General features: G+C 33.0%; 1 protein-coding gene across 3 annotated transcripts in view; it reads left to right on the forward strand.

The window, feature by feature from the left end:
- LOC124356997 (kinesin-like protein CG14535) overlaps positions 1-23664 on the forward strand; it is a 420258-nt gene that overhangs the window by 221176 nt on the left and 175418 nt on the right. For all 3 annotated transcript variants that reach the window (XM_046808357.1, XM_046808355.1, XM_046808356.1), the window contains exon 5: positions 22062-22672. In XM_046808357.1, coding sequence (XP_046664313.1) covers positions 22062-22672 — 611 coding nt within the window. The remainder of the gene's footprint in view (positions 1-22061; positions 22673-23664) is intronic.

Consider the following 23664-nt stretch of genomic DNA (forward strand, 5'->3'; position numbering starts at 1 on the left):
GTAAGCCTTTAAACGTGTATGGATGAAAGATTCTGACTGGGTACAATAACAATAAATGTGCATGTAGGTGGTGGTAAAGGGTTTTGTAAGGAAGCGGTCCCTTGTCCATATTACACTATCGTGAGGAGCTGAACAAGTTGAAGGGTCTAGTCCTATTACTAATACATGTCACATTTTTGCTTTGCTAAAAGAACATGTTCCTGTACTCCCGGTTAAATCGAAATATAGCCCTAAGTGAAAACCTGAGTAGGACTGGAAATTTACGCTAATTTTATTAAGCAACTTGTACCTATTAATGTAAAACTAAAAGCAAACTTGTACCTATTAATGTAAAAGTAAAAGCAACTTGTACCTATTAATGTAAAAGTAAAAGTAAAGATTAAAATTTGGTTTATGGTTAAAACTATCCTTCTTAATTTTACATTTTCCTGCCTCTAATAAAATAGCCAAAAAGTTACTTTTGCTATCATGGAATTTCTGAGTGTTTTCAAGAGTTTCTTGAAAATATTAAATTAACAGACTTGTCGTAAAAGTCAGGGTTTACACAATTTTTTGTTTATTGAATTGGATTTAGTTTAGATATTTTGTAAAGGACGAAAGACCCCTTATCAGTGTTAAACCGATTTCTAAAGTAGTGTGCACCATATCGTTGGAAGTATGTTAAAGGTATAACCTACGTTTTTACAAATCTGGAGAAGGAGTTTCCGGTGGATTATACGTTAGTTTTGTGACTCAATAGGGGTGTCTTTGCGAACAGTTATATGGACAGTTGAATGCTTTTTGAGCAGAAAGTAATCCTTGAAAATAGTGATATCATCATTACTTTACCTATCTTTCCATATATCCACTGGAAGCTCATGATCTCCAATAGAAGTATTATTGGAAATCCTTTCGTACTATCTCTCAATTATCGATGACCATAATGAGCATTGATTGAGAATTAACATTGTTCATATTAAAGTCATAGTCTTAAACAAACTAGATATATTTGATTTCACACATCATATTTGTAAATAGGAAGATAAAACCTTTAACGTACTGCCGGCTATATGTTGCTTACCGTTTTAGAAATAGACATCGGCTTAATACTGAAAAGGGAATCTTTCATCCTTTACAAGATATCAAAACAGAATCCAACACAATTAACTAAAAGTGGTGTGGGGTCAAACTTATTAATTACAACAAACAACAAATTAATATCGAAACTCTGTTAGCTTAATGTTTTTTGAAATACAAAAAACTTTGTTTTTTTCAAAAAGCAAATATATCAACAAATATATTTTTTATTATTTTTTCTCTTATACTTTCAAGAACAAACCCCATCAAGTACCAGATGCATTTCCCCCACTGCAGTTCCAAATGTGACGGAACATTTCCCGCCTCCCCTCGCTACGTCATCACTTCCTCCACCATTTAATTGAGGCTTGTGATTTATTAGCAGTGTTTAAATCTGATTTAGCTCCTCCAGATGTCGCTACTGCTTATACTTTACTCCCCCGTCTCCGTATTTCAGATCTGTGATAAAAATGTACCAAAAGATAAATTTACTGGATCTGAGTATTGTATGTTCTTAGCGGGGATCTGTTTACGCGGAACATGTCCTGTGTTCAGATATTTGAAACAATTCTGAACCAAGCTTTAATAAATAAAAATACGATTTTATGTATATATATATATATATATATTTTATCTCGAAATGTATACAAACGTTTTTTTAGTATTATGATTTATTGTACTTAGCTATTACCTGCCAAGGCTAACGTGAAAATTCAACAAATTCACAAAAAGTCTGGCGTCCAAAACTGGTTCGGTATCTAGAATATTCTTTATTAATATTGCTTGGCTTTCTGTTCTGCTTTAAGTATAGAGTTTACTATCTCTTGTAAAACTTACAGGGTTTTATTGTTTTGGTATAGGTAAACAAAACGACTGTTCAGGAGACTAATAGTCCATAAATAGGTTCTACTCGAAAACTAATCTCACAAATAAAATATTACAAAATACTAAATACTCTGTTTCAAAATTGTAGATTTTTACAGATATGGATTGTACAGTATTTATGAAACTGACATATGTAAACATTTAAGAAAAATTCGAGGTAAAAATGTCTTATTTTTGTATTAAATTACGAAGCAGAACCAGGAAGTAAGTTTAATAAGGCTTCCACGGCAGTAAGGATTTTTTCGACATGTTGGCTATAAAGCAGTCTGTCTTGAATCCTCTCCTCCGCAACGAGATTGGTGGTTAGATGCCCTTAAGTTGAGAACTTGTCAATGCAACAATACGATTCGTAAAAAAAATCTCAATACAATCTCTTGTATGTACCAAGTACGAAATACGCGGTTTCATCCGTTATCTCATTTGGAAGAGAAAAACTCCAGGTGAGGTTTATAATGAAGCATAACTGCATAATTCAAACGATGAAGCAGAGAAATTGATCTATATGGTGTTTCTAGCGTCTCAAAAAGTCTTGCACGGCCTCCACTCGATTCAACTCGTAATAGTCTCTCAACTGTTTTGGGACTCATCTCGCAGACATTTTTCGATATCGGAGGGTTGATTCAATGTAGCAGAAATCTGGAGATTTGCGGAAATGTCACAGAAAGTTCACCTACAGTTAATCTGTGATCGTTACAGAGCGCATTTTAAAGTTTTTCCAGAATTTCTATTATAATTAAATATTTACCGCTCCTCTGATCATCATGCACAAATGTATGGCTGTTTTTAAACTCGCGACTCCACATGATCATACTCGTATGATTGATTAGCTTTATCACCATATGCAGTTTTCAACTTATTTTAAATCTCAACATTGGTTTGACATTTTTCACAAAATATATTTTCGTATATACAGTTCCCAACGTACAGAGCTCGAACTGTCCCGTATCGAAAGGGAGGAATCAAGCAAGAAAATGTCGAGAAACATATTTCGGCCGTGAGAGCCTCAATACACTTTCTGGATATGCCTCTTAGTTAAAAAAAAACTGAATAAAATTAGTTTTTATTGTTTAAATAAACGTAAATCTTATTATATTTAGCTGCAAGGTGTTTCATGTTATTTTATGACTGTGCGAAGCACGAGTGGGACACGCCTCCTAGTCACTCCATATTTATTTATACAGCATACTTATACGCAACACCATGCGGGCCTACAGACTACTACAGAATACAAATCAACTAGATTGGATCGTATAGTGACAAGCACTCTTGACTCACTCGCTGAAACGATGCTTCGCAGTCAATATTAATTTTAGTACTATTTAACCAAACTGTCCGATAATATCATGCTATTTTTTATATATGATTACTACTCATTGCGGATATGACAGATAAGAGTAATGTGGGCCCATAATTTGAAATTAATTTTTCAATCACTGATAAACAAATCCAAGTAAAAACTAAATTTAGTAGAGAATGAATCATGTGAAACAAGGTTTTTATTTTACATCATTAAAAAAATCCCTTTTTGATGCAAGATTGGAGCGATCAGTGGAAAAATTCGATTTTAATACAAGTAAACACATCCAGCGATCCATGATGCTGAACATTCTTAAGTAATGTATCACGTTAGTAAGTTGAAAAATAAATATTTTTGTTATAGTGAGCAACAATGTTGAAGATGGAGGTCTTTTTGATTTTATTTCTGCAATCACCACATTTAAAAATCAAAACTACCAATAATTAAAACTGTTTTAAATGGATTATCAGCTTTTTGATCTTTTGCAGGTCACAATTAATGTTCATTTTTTAAATATTTTACAGAACATGCACAATGGTTAAAACAAAAAAATGTTGTTGTTAATGACATTTAAATAACTTTAAAAGGTAATTTGATATAAACGTTCTATGTAAGAGATAAGCGCTTCAGTAAACTGAACAAATTCGTGGTCGTTTATGTCACCAGAAAAATATATTTGTCGGCCATACTATTTAAAACATTAAGAGTTGTTACTGAAAACACGAATTCCAATTTGTACATTAAATATATGTTATGGATAGAAAATTCATATTAAATTTTAATTTAGACCTATGCAAGCAATCTAATGAGATTTTTTCCGTTACAAACATCAGTCATGGTTCAAACACTGCTACCTCTGATGAAGTACCAAACGCTACAAGATCAAACCGCGCCGCGCCGACACTTGAAGTGGCTTGCCCGACTGACTGCGTGAAGTTGAGCAACTTTAGCTCTAATTCATCGTTAATTGGAGGAACCCCCGGCTACAATGAGTGGAATATTGAGAGTGGAGGAGCTTCTTCTGCCACCACCTCCCACCGTAATGAAGTGCATCTCGTTCAACTTTCAAACACTCTTCGCTTTAAGTAGTGAAACTACCGAAATTGTGTACTTCTAATTTTATGCACTTCAGAATCAGAGAAGCAACCGTCAGAATGCACTCTGGATTTTCTTGAGCAGTTTTAAATAATAATGAATTTTGACATAATGAGTATGTTTCATAAATAGGAAAGTAGTTTATTACTTCAGTAAAGAAACATACATCATTAGCTGCTATAAAACATTAAATTTATTGATTAAAATCTTATTAAATTATCATATTCAATTTATTAAAGATAATGAAATAAATGTTAATGTTAATATCATTGTAAAAAGCAATCAGAGGAATAACGGACTGTTTCAGCAACGTAGCCCTATTTTTACACGATACTGCGTAAAACAAACAATGTAATAGTTGTTAGCATGTATTTGATTTATTATTTGCAATTCATTGTTCTAAAATAGCTGAGTGTATTCTTTTGTACAAAAAAAATTAACACTGACATAAAAGATCAAGCGTTCGAATCTAAACTTTTTAAAATTACTTGTTTTTTTTTACTTCTACTTTAAAGCTCTAGCTAAAGTAATATTCTAGTGAAAAGCTTTTCAGAGATAGTCAAACCCTTAAAAATGGCTGAACAAAACTTAAAAAAATTAAGGCTTTACAAAATACAGGGCAGATTCTATAATTTAAAAAATAAAATACTATATCTATCGAATATTATTTAAATTAAATTTCCGTTAAAATAACAGAGCTTCCAATACAGTAATAAAGAGCTCTTCCAAGACGCAGAGAAATAATTTATACAGTACATCAATCTTCGCGAATCTGGTACAAGCTCTACGTCTCTTATCGGCCTTGTAAATCATAGTTTCGGATAACATTTTTCCATGTGAGGTTTATTAAGCAGGTCATTGAATTTTCAGCAAAAAGTGACACGTCAATATATATATATATATATATATATATATATATATATATATATATATATATATATATATATATGTTCATGAATAACCTACAAAAACAAAAACAAAAAAAAACTAAAAAGCTTTTGGATGCTTATTATTTATATTTTTAAAATTATACATGTCCTATAATTTTACGAAAGTAATAAGGCCGTAAAACTGCACATGCTTTAACATTGTTCCTGTGGAGAAAATTTAAGGACATGTAACTAGTGCTGGCTCTTAAATGGACATACTTAAACATTCTTGATGTTGGACTGTTATCTTATTCTAGGTTCTAACATTTGGGATGTTTGTTAATACACTTTACCTCAATTAACTCCATTTCTCTCTTGATAGTTATAAATAATTATTACTAGTTTTGAAACACTCTTCCAATTCATCTGACAAGATTTACACAAGAAAGAAACCTCATACGTTTTGTTCATACCGTAGTGAAGAATGAGCTGGTACGTTAGTAGTTGAAACAGCTCTAACAATAACGCAAGTTTTTTTAAAACTTTTAGAAACTGCATTGAGTTTATTTAACAAAAAATAGGTATTTAATAAGTACAATAAAAAAAACAGTAGCAGTCGTGGGACTGCCGATAGAAGTGAAAACGGAACTATTAAGTTGAGAGTAATTAACAATACGTTATAGTAGCAGTACATCTGTAATTGTAAATGTGACGCGTTTTTAATTTTCCAATTTTAAAATCCACGAAAAAATATTATCAAATAACTAGAAATCTATTTTACCACGCTAGTAAGATAAATCTTATAGGTACCGTAATAATACTCATTTCATGATGAAGAGGTTAAATATTAAAAAACATAATTAAAATGAATAATGATAAATTTTAAATACAAATATTCGTACAAATATTAAAAATGTTAAAAAATATATTCGTTGTTTTCATTATTCATTTATCTGTATAAAAATATGTTGTAATTGCTCAATATTAATAGTTAGTTAAACATAGAATACAAGTGAGTAAACACCGAGTGAACAACAGTGAGTTGAACACCGTTGTAAATAATACAGTTATTGCTACGGATAAAGTATATAATTGCAATAACAATTAAACCCACAATATTTTTAAAAGTAATAAATTAGTTAAATTAACTTGGTTCTTTCGTAAAGGTATTTTTATTGCACAATAAACTAATTTATTGAGTTAACGGTATCAGTGAGCCAATGCGCCAACTACAGTTCCGGCAGAAACGTTCACTCATCACTTCATACGCTACTACAGGCTAAACTAAACTTCCAATAAAAAAATGATAAATTACAAAAAAAAATATTCATCTATTTTCACACAACTTTCTCGCTGACAAATTTTGTCTGATCAAAAAATAAAAAAAATCCTCGCTTACTACTTTTTTCTTGTCATTGTAAACGCTATGTAAAATGTAAACAATAATCAAAATTATTTCGAAATTTTTTTAATATTTAAAAATGTAACCAATAGATTGCCAATATTAAGAGCTTTAATTTGACGCATCTTACAGAATTGTACGACATTGGCTTCACTTTTAAATCGCGAGAGGAAGCCGTAAAGGTCACTGATTTTCGCAGTCTGTTTTCATACTCCGCCGGGACAGTTTTAACACAGCGAGACTGACTTTTTCATGCAGGTTAGTAGTCCGCGGCCAAGTCTACGGTTAAAAAACACAGCGAGACTGACTTTTTCATGCAGGTTAGTATCATTAGCATGTCGGTGACGCGAACCGAGGATTTTACCCTCTACCAAAACGCTCAACGCGCCTAAAGAAGTTTTCACTTCAATAAATTACAGCTATAAGCCAGTATAGGCTAAACAATTTAAAAATTAATCTTGCTGCACGCGAAGTTATTTTATTTGTTTTATTGAAACTTAAAATGCTTATAATGAGCTTAGCCTGAAACACTTTTAAGTGTAATGTATTTATTTATTAAGTACTAACACATCGTATTTCTAATCGTATTAACTAAAATGAGGGAGTAAAAATATTTAATACAACTTTGTTTCCTGTTGATAGTTAGTTGGTAGCCTTTAATGGCAATTACAACGTAATAATGCTCTTTCACATAACCCACTATTCACGTGGTTTCCTAGTGATTTATGTAAATCTTCTGTTTATAATACATAATAAAGAAAAAAAACAAGTGAGCTTTTCAATTGATATTAAATAATATTACTAATGTTTTAGTGGATAAGTCAATTTCCGTATTCCCTAAATAGCTATAAAACTTAAGAGGCACAATACTTTTGGCATTTAAACACAATATATTTTAAATAATCATAATGTTGACATGTCGCCTTTTTTTTAAGTACCTGTTTCACTGAGCTCGCACTGTGGAAACCTGCTCTTTGTTATTAGTCATCATCGAGAAAATAAGGAAAGTTTTTTATATAATCGGCTGGGTATTAGAGAAGTCTTATCAATCGAGGGGCTGGAACAATTTTGTTTCTTTATATCTGTCCGAACTGTATAAAGAACGGACTAGACTTAGAATTTTGCGTGAAATTTAATTTCTACATATAAAATAATGAATTCTATGAGGGTGCATGTCCAACTATAGAGTTAGGCAGAGGGTCATTGAAACCTATCACTTAGTAGTCTGATGCAATTTCTGTTTTGCCTGCCGAGGAGAGAAAATGTTGTTAGATAATTAGCTTTCCTGCATGCCTGTCTGTTTTCAGAACATCTTGAGGATGAAATAAATTATAGACTTGAAGTTTTGCATGCAACCTCAGTAACACGTTGTTTGGTAGTGTAATGGTACTTGTTTTAAGAAAATTATCAGACGTTAGGTATTTATCTGAGGAAATGGGTTTTCACACTTGGGGGCGTAAATACTTCGGCAACTTGGGCTAAAATTAATTCAAAAAGGGATTCATTACCAAATTTTAAATGTTATTTACTTATGGACTTATGGATGGTCTTATGGTTTATATTGGCCAGCAACTAACACTCAGATGCCCGTATGTAGCCTGTAAATGAGTGCCTATTAATCCTTATGCTGAATATTTACAACTTGATAGCCAAAGGTCTTTTTACAAAACATTAACGCGAAGCTATTGTTCTTCTTCTGTTCACAATACTACCTCTGCAATTTGTTTAAAACCGCTCAATCATTCCTTTGTAAGATATACGTTTTTCAGAGGGAGATTTACGTATTTTAAAGCAAGAGAACATATTTTAAACAACATTACATTGTATATGCTAAATAATCTAAAGGAAATTATAATATGAAAAGTTTGACAATATTAATTAAATTCTAATATTGTAGCATGATTACTTCACAAATACCAATATTTGTGTATTCCTAGTTTGTAATAATCTAGCTAAATAGGAATGACGCAAATAATATATAGCCTAATTACTTCCATTAAACGTAGTCTCTTTAATCTACATTTGGCGTACTATATGAAGAAATTATAATTGTATAGATAAAGAAGCAGAGGGCTAGATCAATAATAATTAGGGTTGAAAATAATACAACTCAACGTTTTCTCATAATGTTTTGCTTACTCAGGCATGTCTTGATAACCTCACAACTTCGCCACAACAGCGATTCCCCTTTCCTTGTTTGTCACCAGACTTTCAAGTGCGACATTACTTGACAGCTGACAGCTTTAAATGATAATTATCCATTAATTGCAGCAATACTCAAAGACCGAAGAGGGTACGGTAAGGTAGGAGGGGAGTGTTGTGAGGGTCCTTTAGACCCCTCCCCCACTTTTGTTTGTTGGTTCCCGTTTTCTGTAACATCAAAAGTAAATTTTGAAAGGTTTGTTTTAGATCAAAACTAGTTTGATCAAACGAGTTACATATTATCCATTAATATATAGTACAGTCTTACGCACTAACATAGCAGGAAGTTGTTTTTGGCTAAGAGTATACTTACAGTTATTTTTGCTGATGATGTTAACACTATTTCGCTATTTTATATTAACAGCGTTGTGATCACAGTTTTAGTTTTTGTATGTAATAACCAACTAATAAGATACTCTATATCACCTCGTTTTTATGGCTATTTTGTTTGTTACAATATTCATCAAGCTTTTTAAGTATTTCAAACACCAGGAAACATTTTAAGGAGAGGCAGATGTTGACGAGAACAAGACATACACGGTTAATTAAATATCACTTATCAAAACCAACCCTGATTAAGGGTGTTATTAAGTGACAAATAAGTCCGTGGTGAAAACATAATATTTTATACGAAGAAATATATATATATATATATATATATATATATATATATATATATATTCATTAAATTTGTATAAATGGAAATAATATCATACAACATATGATAAAAAGTAAATATGTGAAAGAAACGGCCAAATACAAAATAATTGAATCGTAAAAGGTGAGGGCTCTATGGTGTAATGGTAGCACATTCACCCGGCAAGTGAGAGATCCGGGTTCGAGTCCCGGCGGAGCAAGTACTTTTTGCGATTCAATGTTTATTGAAATAAATTAAATTCGGCTATTGCCATTTATACAAATTTAATGAATGTAAATAGAAGTCATTTGACAGGTATTTGGTCTTCCGATCATATGTTAGTTTGGTTATTTAAACACATATGTGAAAGAAACGGCCAAATACAAAATAATTGAATCGTAAAAGGTGAGGGCTCTGTGGTGTAATGTTAGCACATTCACCCGGCAAGTGAGAGATCCGGGTTCGAGTCCCGGCGGAGCAAGTAACTTTTTGCGATTCAATGTTTATTGAAATATATATATATATATATATATATATATATATATATATATATATATATATATATCTTTATACAATACAATTTTCTCAGGAAGTACATGAGATAATTGGCTACACATAAAAATAAATATTATGGAGAACCATTTTACATGAGTGGAAATTCCTAAGTGCTAATGATTTAAAGTTCCTACATTCTCTAAATTTTTAAAATTGAGTGTGAAACATTTATATTTTAATTGTTTATTAGTTTGCATTTTACTAATCATATTAAATACCACTCTTTATCAGGTTCTAAGGTTACAGGGTACTATAGTAATCACGTGCCAAAAACATCTGATTTTTTAATAATCCTACAAGTATTTTTTTGATGCAAAGGTTTTCGGGAATGTTTAATGTTTGTACGAAACCATGTATAGTGTAAAAACATGAAGAACAACAGTAGAGACAAATATTGTTAAGATAACCAATTGTTGTCTGGTTAAAAGAATATCCAAGTAATTATAATGTTCCGTTCTGTAAGATAGTACTTTAAGAACTATGTATTATATTTGACGTACTTGTATAGTAACTGTATAATAAAATACTATTAACACATTAAGTCCTTTATCTGTAGAAAAGGACAACAATAAAGGGAACGTGTCAAGTTTACGAATACAAAAAAGACACGAAACGGACAGTGCGTGTTTCTTCTGTATAAGGCAAAAACATAAAAGACTCTTCCGCCTTCTCGTGAAGTTTTCCTTTCACATAGGCCTTATATTTGTCTTTGTCATATAAAACAGGGAAAGGCTAACATTCCTAATCGGATTTCGGGCTCCCCAGCGGCCAAAGTTGGCCTCTTGCATAATGAGGTGAAAAAGCACAACCGCCATACTTCCATTTGGAGAATTAAGCACGTAAAACTTTTTCCAGCCTACATGTAACCAGTATGTTGCTTACTTTGTATGAAGGAGCCTAAACCTCTCATTTGAGTTAAACATTAAAAATACTTTAAAAAGTATGTTGTAATACAGAATTAAGTATGTTTAATATCTTTATCTCATTCTAATAGTTATTTCCCTATGATCAAGGAGGCAAAACAATCTACCACTGTACATACTAATCATACAACTTTACATCGTTGCAAAAGAACCCTGAGATCGAATTAAAGAGCTATTAAATTACCGGCAGATGCCAAAAACACGCATAAATACCGAACTCCTATGCTAAATAAATTGGAGTAACTAGTGTGTTGTCGTTTCTTACCGGTTTTTAAAGGAAGCCAATATAGTTAAACTAATATAATTAAAATAGTATTTCAGTAGTTTGAAATTAAACTAAGTAATCGCCAAAACAAAGCATAGTATTGCTCTTTAAAAAATTAAATTTTGAGGTTGTAACGGTGAGAGGGAAGTACTGAAAATTAAATTTAATATATTATAAAAAGTCCTTCATTATATAATAATAAAAATTTGATTTAATTGAAAGCAACTGAATTGTGTATTAACAATTACCGGAATTTTGTCTAGTGCACAGCCTCTCTTGAAAATTTATACTGGAAATTTAAGTGAGTTATTAGTATTGCAATCGGCATACATATAAATAATGTTCATATTGTGTATACTGTATATGCAGTCCACTAAGAAGTTGTAGATCGGTCTATTCCTCTATGTATAATATATAACTGCCTGATTAACATGAATTTTTGCATTGAAATATTGTTCGATTTTAAGCAACAACTTTACCAGCGTACTGTATTCTGTTTGTATGCTACTATATGATCTATAGTATCACTAAAAGATGAAAATAAACCGTATACAAAATTACCAGAACTAATTGATCGACTAGATGAATAGACTCAAAGTTAAACTTTTATTTACACGTATGATAACTGGTTGTGTGCCAAACTAAAATACATGATCGAAAAAATTGTTTGATATTCTTAACCCTCTTAATATCTTCTTATTTCGACCCCCTAAACCAACATGGTTGATTATAGCTTTCTTAGAGGAAATTTTCTTATGAACTTCACAAACCAATTAGGGTGTGTACTTATAGAACACAAATTGGAACTTCACAAACCAATTAGGGTGTGTACTTATAGAACACAAATTGGAACTTCACAAACCAATTAGGGTGTGTACTTATAGAACACAAATTGGAACTTCACAAACCAATTAGGGTGTGTACTTATAGAACGCAAATTGGAACTTCACAAACCAATTAGAGTGTTTACTTATAGAACACAAATCGGAACTTCACAAACCAATTAGGGTGTGTACTTATAGAACACAAATTGGAACTTCACAAACCAATTAGGGTGTGTACTTATAGAACACAAATTGGAACTTCACAAACCAATTAGGGTGTGTACTTATAGAACACAAATTGGCTCTCGGCTTTTGGGTTATATGGCCCGGACTACATTTGATACATTAGGACTTCTCTGGTATTCGTTGGAACATTAGTGGTATATTACAGTAGTTATTCACATTAACAGACATTCACCTTTAGCCATTGACTTGATTATGCTTCAGTCACCATCCACACATCCATCGTAATATACGTAATATAAGTTGTAATTAAATGTGTCGAAATGGAGATATGGTATTTTATTTATCTTTGATTAATCAATAAGTAAAGAAAAAATGAATTGATCAAACCAATTGCCACTCAAAAACTTTTTCAAAAGTCACTATTTCAATTAATTATCTGTGGTTCTCTTTTCGTGCGCTCCCTAAAGAACTCCCCCCAGTGCCGGCTCCCAGATGAAAGATGCCCGACGCAAGTAGGGAGGCATGTACAATGCATGGGGTGATTGATAGCGTACCACTGGGGCTGAACACAAGCTCGTGAATTTTTCTTTCCGTTGTCTTTGTTTAGAAATTCGCGAGAATTCTAATTTTTAACTTTCTTTTATAATTGTCGTGGGTGGGTGTTGGTGGAGGTCTATTTTACTTTACCAGATAATTCATAAAGACACCACGGCTAAGCATTCAAATTCTAAAATATATAAATACAAAGTTTCTACTATTAAATACTTCTAATAAAAACCTATGACTATAGTAACTAATTACCCATACTAGATTTTTACTGCTTGTACATTTTGTCTTCTCTACATTTATTCCCAAACTGTGCATTTTTCTATTTTATCATACACTTATTATTTTACTTGACAATCATGAAGGTAAGTAGAAACTGAGATCTGTATAAAGCAAAACAATCAATAATTTGCACGTTCATGTGCGTCAAAAACTAGCGTGTGTGTATTTAATAGTTTCTAATCACCTTAGTTATGTTCTTTTATTTACTGTAAAACAAAAACCCTGTTCATTGTTAGATTCGTTTTGGTTGACGCTTTTTTAATTACTAAAATTTGTTGGTAATTTTAATCAGGTAAAACAAGATTTTTAAACAAGTAATAAGTTTACGTACAACTGTGATATTAATGAATCTATTTAAGATTGCCTAATACTTACAATTTATTGTAACTCCAAACCATACACAGTATTTTTAAGTTTTAGCAAGGTTTTGCAAAATTATTTGAGTCTTAATGTTACATAACTCTGAATTTAATTTTTCAATACATTCTGTTTGTGCTGTTTTTGGAATACTAACTCCTATAATAACATAATGGTAATATAAAATTGCGTTAGTCACAAATACATGAAAAGCTTTTTCTTCTCAAAATCGGGCTTAACAGACAACAATGGTGTATGTTTATACCAAAATTTGCTAAAATGATGTATATGTTAACGTATTTCGGTTAAAATAATAGTTTCTAAATTAAACTTTTATTAAATATATAACGTCATTTATGATAAGTTCTGCACACTTGGTAAAATACGAGTTTACTCGTAGTAAGTAAACGTTAAACTGAACAAGGCAGTTCTGTTCCGACAGCATGTTTAATGGAACAGCGGCCCCAGTCGGAAGTATGGGGATCAGTCTTCATCAATAGTAGACATAGACAGGCTATATTAGGTCATTTGTCTTACTCTGTTGAAGGTTGGTGTCAGTTCAAATCCAAATACATACTCCTGTTATGAAATTTGATACTAACTTTACGCCAGCTCACAAAATATTAGGCTATGCAATTTTTTTAACATGGATTCTTAAAAGTGTTCATATCATCAGTGAAAACTCTTTAAACTATTTAAATTAAAACTCATTCATTAAAGTAAAGAACCGAGAGCTAATAAGAATGACGCAATTCAAACAATGTAACCCACCACCGACCATCAATCCTAAGCCCACTTATTGTACATGCCCTTTTCGTGCGCCTCATTTTTCATTTGATCTTGGACTTGAGCAGTGAGTGGGTAGGTGAGAGGATTGAGGATTGCGCAGAAAACTTCATCAAGATACTCAGCTTGAATACAGATTCAATTTAAAATAAGGAGAGTTTTCTGGGGATGTTTTATAATTGAATTATATGAAACTAATAAATTCATCAAGTTGAATAAACATTTAACAGATTATAGTAGCCTCCATTTTAATAATGGTTGTGAAATGAGTCAAACAAATGATACCATATGTTCTATTTTTATTATTAGCTAAATGTGTTATATGTGAAATCCATCTTGTAAATATTCAGTTATGAATAATGTACGCTTCTATGCACATTAACAGCCAGAGAATTGTATCGTGACATTAAAAAGGTTTAGTAGTATTTATAACCTTACGTATGGTGAGATTATTCAGGGATACCAATTGGAGAACCTCCCTCTCATATAAAACTGAAATCGTCCGGAGTCATAGAAGTATGAAATTTAGTCTAGTCTGTTAGTTTTAAGGTTAAACTCTCACTGTTGCTACCGAAGACAATCTAAATGTAGATGTCTCACTGAGCTTTGTTATTGAAACCAGTCGACGAAATTCTCTAGTATTACGGTAGGTCCCTTAAATAGTAGAATAAGACCTAACTGTGAGAACGCGTGGGTGGACAGTTGTTTTAATAATAATAATAATAATAATAATCTCTTTATTGCATTCTTTTAACAATTTTTACATCGTATCGCAATTGTCAACAGTTTTTATAAGTCTATTTACACGAGTTCATCCACACATTCACACAACCTCATACTCACAATTCTTACATTTATTCGGGTCACAATCGCATTGACCTCAGATCCAGCAATCTCAAATATCCCAGCGGCTTGACATGAATTCATCAACAGAGTAGAAAGCCTTGGACTCCAAAAGGAGTTTGAGACGCGTTTTAAATTGATTTTGATTATTGGAAATTTTGATTTCTTCAGGGAGCCTGTTGATTAATCTGACACCAACTTCTTGCGGTAGATTTTGCGCTAAAGTCAATCTGTGTTGATGCGTGCGAAAGTTGTCCCTGCCTCTAGTTTCATATTGATGAACGTCCCTGCCACGAATCAAAGTGCACCTTGATCTGCAGTACATGATCACCTCAAAAATATAGAGGCAAGGCAAAGTCAGCAATCTCAACTCAACTTAATGAGACATATGTATTTTATTTTGCACATGGACGCCACTACAGTTCTCTACGTACTTCATAACTGTCTATCACTCCTTTCAATCAGCAGACGTTGCCATCATCAGAAATTGTTATGGTAGACATAATTCTGAATTTAGTATCTTAACAATGATTTGAAACGTTGACATTCTTTTCATGTTGGTCGAAACTCCTCAGTCTGTCCAATGGTCGAAACATGTTAACACATTTAAAGTCTTGGAATAGTTCGGGCGCGCTTTGCAATGCCGTTTTTAGTCAACATATGTTAAACCGGAACTGCCAGTAACACTATCCGCTTATACAGGTGGGTTTAGAAATCGGAGTTGTGCCGTGACTGGCTGAAGCTTAGCCAATCAACGACAAAATTGTGGCTCTTACAGAGTTCTGTATATCATTATACGATACACAATAATACTGTATCGTTATACAGATAAAATAAAAAACAAACTACAACAATTTGATTGTTTACTTAGCTTCAGTTAGCTTCGATAAAACACCTCACACACACACACACACACACACACACACACACACACACACGCGCGCGCGCGCACACACACACACACACACACACACACACACACACACACATTATTGTAGTTTTCGTAATCCTAATGAAACCCAGTAATTATTGATAAGTAAAAAAAAGTTATTTTTTAGTTTAAAAATATATTCATAACAGTAGATAACATATCTTTCGATAACAAAAACTGCACTTTGATTTCGTATGGTTACCCTTATTTAAATAGTTAATTTTTATTTTATAATTGAAAATATAAAGATTTTATACACATAGATTTTTAATATTATGTCTTAATATAGAGCTTTCTAGTAGGTTTCCACGCGCTTTCACACCCTTTTGATGTCGAAACAGTAACAGAAAGATGGACATCCTAATCCGATTCTGCTCTCCCTCCAGCTACGTGCCTTTGTTATCGTTCCTATTGATTTTCATCCTTATCCTTAACAGCAAACACGTTGAAGTAACTTCTGTTCTTGTAAGGTTCATTTGAACTTCTTACCCACTTCATGTGAAAAATGTAACGGAACCTTCCTTTATACTGTTTACACATTATCATACTTGACATATCAACGGATGGAACGTTTCCACTCCTTATAAATTATATTATAATATATTATTCTGATATTGTATTATATTATAAAATTAAAGTGTGTAATACTGGTTATGAGTTTTTTATAATATTCGCAAATTGGATACTAAATATAAATAGTAGGAACGGGGTTATAATTTTCAGTAGCCAGTAATAAATTTTTATATTACGATAAAGTCAGCATTTCTTCTAAATAATACTCTGTAGTAATCATTCAATTTGATGAAAAAAACTTTAAAAGACTTTCCTGAATAAGAGGCTTACTGCCCTAAGACAATTAGATGCCTTTATAAATGAGCTTTCCAAGAACTCTCTTAGCAGTCGGAACTGTTATTTCTTTTTATTTAATAACGATAAACGGAAGATTCCTTGACTGTCTTAGCTACTGAAATTATATAATGTAAATCAATAGTTTTAACAGAACTTCTTGCATTTTATTCAGCAATATTATGTTTCTAAAATAATTATTTTGTATGCATATATATTGGTATCAATCGAAAGGTTATAGTGAAAAACATCCGGATATAGCGGTCTACCCCATTGGCTTTCAAACTAGCAGTGATAACCTTCTGAGAGTATTTCAGTTTATTTCAAACAAGTGATTTCTAAACCACACATGTATAGCTCGAACAAACATTCTAAATCCACAAACCAATATAATAACAGCTTATAATAACATCTATAATGGAGACCTTCACTAAAAAAAGCTATTGTTTTATAACTCTCTCTTTGAACATTTTGACGTATGATGTATACAGCAAATGTCATGTTATACGGTAGTTTATTTACAAATTGAATAAGAGGTACATGGGTTTTTACATTCTCAGCGTTAATTTCAAGGCTGTTTACCCACATTTGTACTTTTATATATTCAATGTTTCCTGGACTGGGAACAGTGATAAACCAAGTTTTGTTGTAGATCGTGCTTTTATTATTAAAAACGTATAAGATTAAGTATAAATTATAGATGAAAAAATTACCCTTAGAAGGATTTTAAAATAGTTTTTCTAAACAAAACCTAGTTAATATATGTATATATATATATATATATATATATATATATATATATATATATATATATATATAGAATAGGTCTACATACAATAGTTAAATAAATAGTAGATTGAACTACTTGATTTATCACTGTTCCCGTAAACTATGTATTTTCGATAGACCCCTCTAACCCCCCCCTCCAGAAAAGTTTAAAAATGGTAAAATGTGGCATCGAAAGTTTACTTTTCAAGATTCTTTCGAGGTGTAACAGTAACAAATCTTTCACCTTAAGAAATAAAATTTTTTTGTGGAGTTCCTACTTAATATCAGCAGATTAATTATCGACCAGATGCCATATGAAAATTATATTGAGCTTTGTTTACAACATGTTTAAAAAAACGCTTAAACTCGTATTTCGGAAGAACTCTAATAAAAACTGTGAATTATTGTTGGGAATGTTAATGGTTGTCTTTAAGTATATATAGTGTCTGTCTTGTTATATGGTTAAATGTTGTTATTGAGCTAAAATTCAATTCAATAACCTGAATTGTGAATATATTCAATTATTTTGACATTGTGGGTTAGTATATTTACAGTAACCGAAGGAATAAAAACGGAGGGACCGACCACTAACGTGACCAAACGAACCATTATCTCCAGTACAGCGGCCCGTGACCATTGCAAGCGCAGTCACAAATCAATGCGCAGACACAATGCGCAAAAATGGCACAATGGCAGAGAAAACTGTCGAAGAAACAGTGGATCTGTTTTGTACTAATGAGTCATACAATAATAAAATATTAGGTATATACAAATTTATATAATTCCTCGACGGAACCAAAGAAATAGTTAGTATGTTATTTGTATCATAGATTGAAAACAAAGAACATACACAGTATTGTATAGGTTTACAGTTATGTATACTTTTAATAACGAATACTGATTGTACAAAAACAGTGAGTTGGGTGGCCCTCTAAGAAGGCATGTGTCCTTTTTGGGGAATTATTAGTTATTAATTTTAGGTATTAAATATGTGATTGTTTGGCTGCTAATGCTTCCATTATACAAAAGCTACTACGTATTATTCTATTGCAATTTGACTGAAGACTGTAATAACATGTTCCTCAAGCATACCAACATTCGTTTTAAAGTTAAGATACATTTTACGTGATGAATGTGCTTGCACTAAGAAAACTACTGACTCCGAATTTAGGATTTCTTCTCATTTTTCAACAGTATTACAAGTGCGTTGACATGGTTAGAGCTATCCAATAATATATCATGAAAAGTTGCATAGAAATTCGAGTTTGGTACTTGCAGAAACTTATTCATTCTTCTTACCTGAAACATTAATATTTAAACTATTAAAATTGGAATGCTCCCCAGTTACCATTACTTGGTATGCCATTTAAAGAAGATATGCGTACGAAGTCGTTGTGTTTGAAAAGTAACTTCTAATAACTAGTTGTTTTAATAATACATACATTTGCTTTTGTTAATTTGTTAAAAATATGCTTCATCTTTATAAGTTTGAATATATGTTTTGTAAAATAGATGTATGTGTTAACGTTTTATTAAAACAAATATAATAAATTGACAACGAGGTCACGTTACCATTTATATACCTTCGTTGCCAATTCTATACCTATTTACAAAATAATGTATGTCAAACTATGTAAAATTTGAATTACAAGTGAAGTAACTTCAAACTTGATTTACGATATTGTGATATTTGCCGTACCTAGGGGCTGGAGCATTAATATTATACAGGGTGCTAACAGTATTGAATAACCTGGAAATGGTTACCTGCAAGGAGGGGGGGGGGGAGCGGCGTGTTTAACTTACAACTTTTAGGTTACGTACCAGTTTGATCCTGTATTTGAGCCAAAGCTGCGGAACTTTCCGTTTGCTAATAAATGAGGTAAAAGCTAGTGACACGGCTGGAATAAATTAATTTTATATGGCGTACGTAAGATTGATTTTACATATTGAAGACATATGCGATGTATTTTGTACCATCACCCTTTTAACTCTTTAAAGTGGATATAAGGAGTAGTTAACTTATATAGAACATAATTTTGTATTGTATGGGGCCTTTCATTTTCAAAGAAAACATCAGTAGGCTCGCTTAACAACTTATTTCATGTCTGATACTCTGACAATGTTTTCTATTGAAAACGAAAGGCCTCCTACAAATGGGATATTTGTGTCATTGGTGTGTTTATTTTTTAACGAATTAATCACCTGTTTTATGTGGGTTTTAAAAGTGTTATTTTCTATTGTGTGATTTCACACAAACCTAAGTACGAATTTAAATATAAATGTGTTAATGTATATTTATCGTCACTTATGTTCTCCCATGAGTAAGTTTACAATATTTCCGTCTCCAAATATAATTAAAGATGATTTTTTGGTTCAATCCAGTATACGAGATACATAGCTTATCACTCATTCAGCAAGTATAATAATCGCAAGTTATTATTACACTAACTGTCCAAAATGTTATTGCGTGCTAGAACACATATAATAAATACTTATAGAAATTGTCCGAGCGCTAGCGAAGCCTATTTACTCAGTGAGGCTGGCAAAATTTCTCTTTCCTGCGTGTCTGTCCATCCGCATGATATTTGGAAAACGAACTGACATATAGACAGTTTTGCAAGAGGCTTCATTCCTATACAGGCAACGGCGAGCTCAATGATAATGCATATCACTCCATGGGATTTGGCTGAGCGTCATAGAATTAGATTGTCACAATGTACTATGGATGCCTGAGGGCGGTGAAATGATCTTTTCTGTCTAATTGTTTGCCTATCTACTCGTATATCCCCTTGGCATGTTCAGAATGAAACAAGCTATAGATATTTTTTTAAAACACCAAGCAATGTCTGTTGCGTAATATGTAGTCTGACGTATTTCTAGATTGTAATAATATCAACATGTAGCCTACTAAGTAGCACTACCCTGGGCCCCAAACCCGGGTTTCCCACTTCCTGGGTAGGAATGCTATCATATCATAGCACCTTACTTTATCCCTTAGTATTTTTATTTAGCTAAATAAATTTTACCCGTTAACTGTTTTGAAGGTAGTGATAATTTATTTTTTTTTTATATATAATGTCAATGCAAGAATCACAAATTATCACAACCTTACTCGTGAATTGCATTCTGCATTCGTGATTATTTTTATTTATTCTACTGTATGATGCTAATTGGTTCTTGACTTGAGCTGCTATCCCCTCCGGATACTAAATAACCCGAAGACCGAATTAAGTGATTGCTTTGTATTTTGAAAGAGAGTGAGGTGATGATCTTACAACTGTCCTCTTCCCATTCAGTAGGTCTCGCAGTAAGGGCAAGTCCCCGATCTTCCAACGAGGAGATCAATAACATGCCCGCTCTTGTTCTTTCTCCTCTCCCGCTCACCATTAGTCAAAGTCGCGTGCTCTCACAGCGTGGCGGACTATTAATTACCAACATAATTATCCACATCTATTCCTAGACCTCTCGGTGTCGGCGAACCTATTGCTGAGTGTAGTCACTTGTCACTTAAGTGGTCCCTCTGGTTACGGAACTGTTGATTACAAACTACAGAGGGTGTACAGGTTATAACTTCTCTCCAAATTTTTGTACAGCTTCATTCTATTTTCTAATATGCTGTTTTGTGGGATTTCATGAGGCTGTATTTTAATAAGGAGCATTTATTTGAAATGAACAAAAATATAGCATGAAAATATAACCAAATTATTTCAAAGAAACAACTTATATTGCACTTTGAAACCATTCGCATTTTTTACATTCGATTTTCAAATTCAAAAAATTCTTAATTTTTGAAAAGTTTACATATCAAGTTTTTTCAACAAATGGGTTCTTAAAGTACGTGAACATTTATAAATTGTATATCAATATTAGGAAAGCGCTGAATATTTTTATAGTTTATTACAAGAAGTTGTGTTGGTGCTGATAATCAGTGCTCTGCTTGGCGAGTCATACATGTTACAGTTCAATTGGGAATAGAGTATTTAGGTCCATTATATAGAATCATATTGTTTAGAACCATTTATTCACTAGCAATGAAATCTAAAAATATTACAGAACACAATAGTAACAGAATGTGTGCTTTGTGATGTGCTTGTAATTATCAAAGTCATTGGATCCAAACCCTCATAATTAATATTTAGTTATAACAATTTGTTTAGTTTGTTGTTGTTAATTTGTTATCTTGTTTTTTTCTACAATACCTGATTGTAAATTTAGAGTGTGGTATTTTAGTTGGCATGTTTACAGATTAAATGTCTATCTCATACTGATATGTACTTATTAAAGAGGAGCTTATAGTAAATATTTCGCTTAAATTTAAAGCGCCTCTGTAATGTTTTTATTGTTAGGTTTCCATGGACGACGATTGTCTCTAAGCGGGGCAGTCAATTAGAGTCGGTCTCGCGTCAATAACTGACTAATTACGAAAACAGACTGTTGTTTTAGTGATAAGGATAATTTGATTACTCAAAGGAGACGTTGATTAATGTCCCCTTCCGTCTGTTTCAGATCAACCACGAAGCGGTGACGGCTGCGGACTTCAACCCCCACCGGGTGTACCGGCCGCCGCCGGAGCCCGAGAGGTACCGGTCCCCTCAGCGGTCTCGGCCCGCGGTCAGTAGTAGCTCGCTCGCCGCAGAGGAGACAGCGCGCGGCAAACGCGACCGGGACAGAGACCGCGAGCGCGAGCGCGACCGCGCCATGGACGTCGACAGCGGCAACGAGTCGGCACTCAGCTCCCGGAGAGGGAAGTTCCGTTACGGGGTGGTTCTCGAGGGTGGCGACACCACCAAGTGGCTGGGGAAACATCAGATCATCACCTCGTCCAAACCTGTGGTGGGAGAGGTCTTCATAGACGGACCTCTGAGCGAGCTGCCGCCCAGCGCGAAGAGTGCGGTTGTTCAGGAGTTGAGCGAGGTGCGGCGCAGGAGAAGCTCTAGCCAGCCCCCTCAGGGGTACCAGGGTGTTCAGAACTATCAGGGGAGTCACGGTTACCAAGGGGGTGACGGGACTCGGGGATCCACCCCCAACGTACGTATGGAGAGCCAGTTCTCGTACTCCGTGGCAGGCACCATGGGCACCACCGCGCAGGCCTCGGCCGCCGCTGCTTTTTTTGCAAGGTAATAAAAACATATTATTCATACTTTTTATACATTCTCCCATCTTCTAATAAAATAATATTTGTTGGGGGTAAATATAATTTATTGGGTCTTTGGCAAATAAAAATATAAAATTGTCAAATGTAGTCAAACTTTTTGAATATACTAAACATAAAGTGGAACAGCTGCCGAGTTATTGCGCAGTGTTCTAAATTTTTTATATTATTATGAAATAAAATTCAAATAGAGGACGGCCTGAAAAACTTAGGTCTTTTTGTTTGACGTATGTGGTGCGAATAATATGTCTTAAATTATAATACTAAAGTGCAATTTTTATTTTATTTGGTGTTTTACGCAGGAATTTCGAACTCGGATATAATTTGTAACAGTTTAAAATCTTCAATTACTTAAATTGTGTATATTTATATCATATAAAATTAAATAGTGATACCATTGACCAAAATCACTATATATCGTAATTTCACAAATTTGCATATTGTTTCATTACAGGTACTTTTTGTGATAACAATAATTGTGCGAATTCCCACAAGTACATTCCAATGGAGTTGTTGTATGGCTTACATATTGCATTCCTCAGAATTATTTCATACACACCGATAGGGTGTAGACAATACTGATTTGAGTAAATATGCAAAATTAAGTAATTCGCACTTCCAGCTCATTGTGCTGTAACAGACTTACTGTTATTACAATAGAAAAGATGGGAATGTATAGGAAAATCTTATTGTTACTTTTATATGAGAAATGGATCATAAGCAACATGTGTGAAAATATCTTTATTTAGATGTTTCGAAAACTACTTCAGAGGATGAAAATGAACTTTAGGATGTGATTGAATGTCTTATTTTAACACAGCCCATTTTAAGTGAGCTCATTCCCCTCCAATACTGCAGGTTTACTCCCCAGAGTTGCGCGTTTAGATTTTTTGGGAATTTAAGGTTTGGGTGTCAGTGGTTAGTGGAAGTATCAATGGAGGTGTATATTTCGTTAGA

Source organism: Homalodisca vitripennis, chromosome 3 (assembly GCF_021130785.1).
Source record: "Homalodisca vitripennis isolate AUS2020 chromosome 3, UT_GWSS_2.1, whole genome shotgun sequence".
Lineage (NCBI taxonomy): Eukaryota > Metazoa > Arthropoda > Insecta > Hemiptera > Cicadellidae > Homalodisca > Homalodisca vitripennis.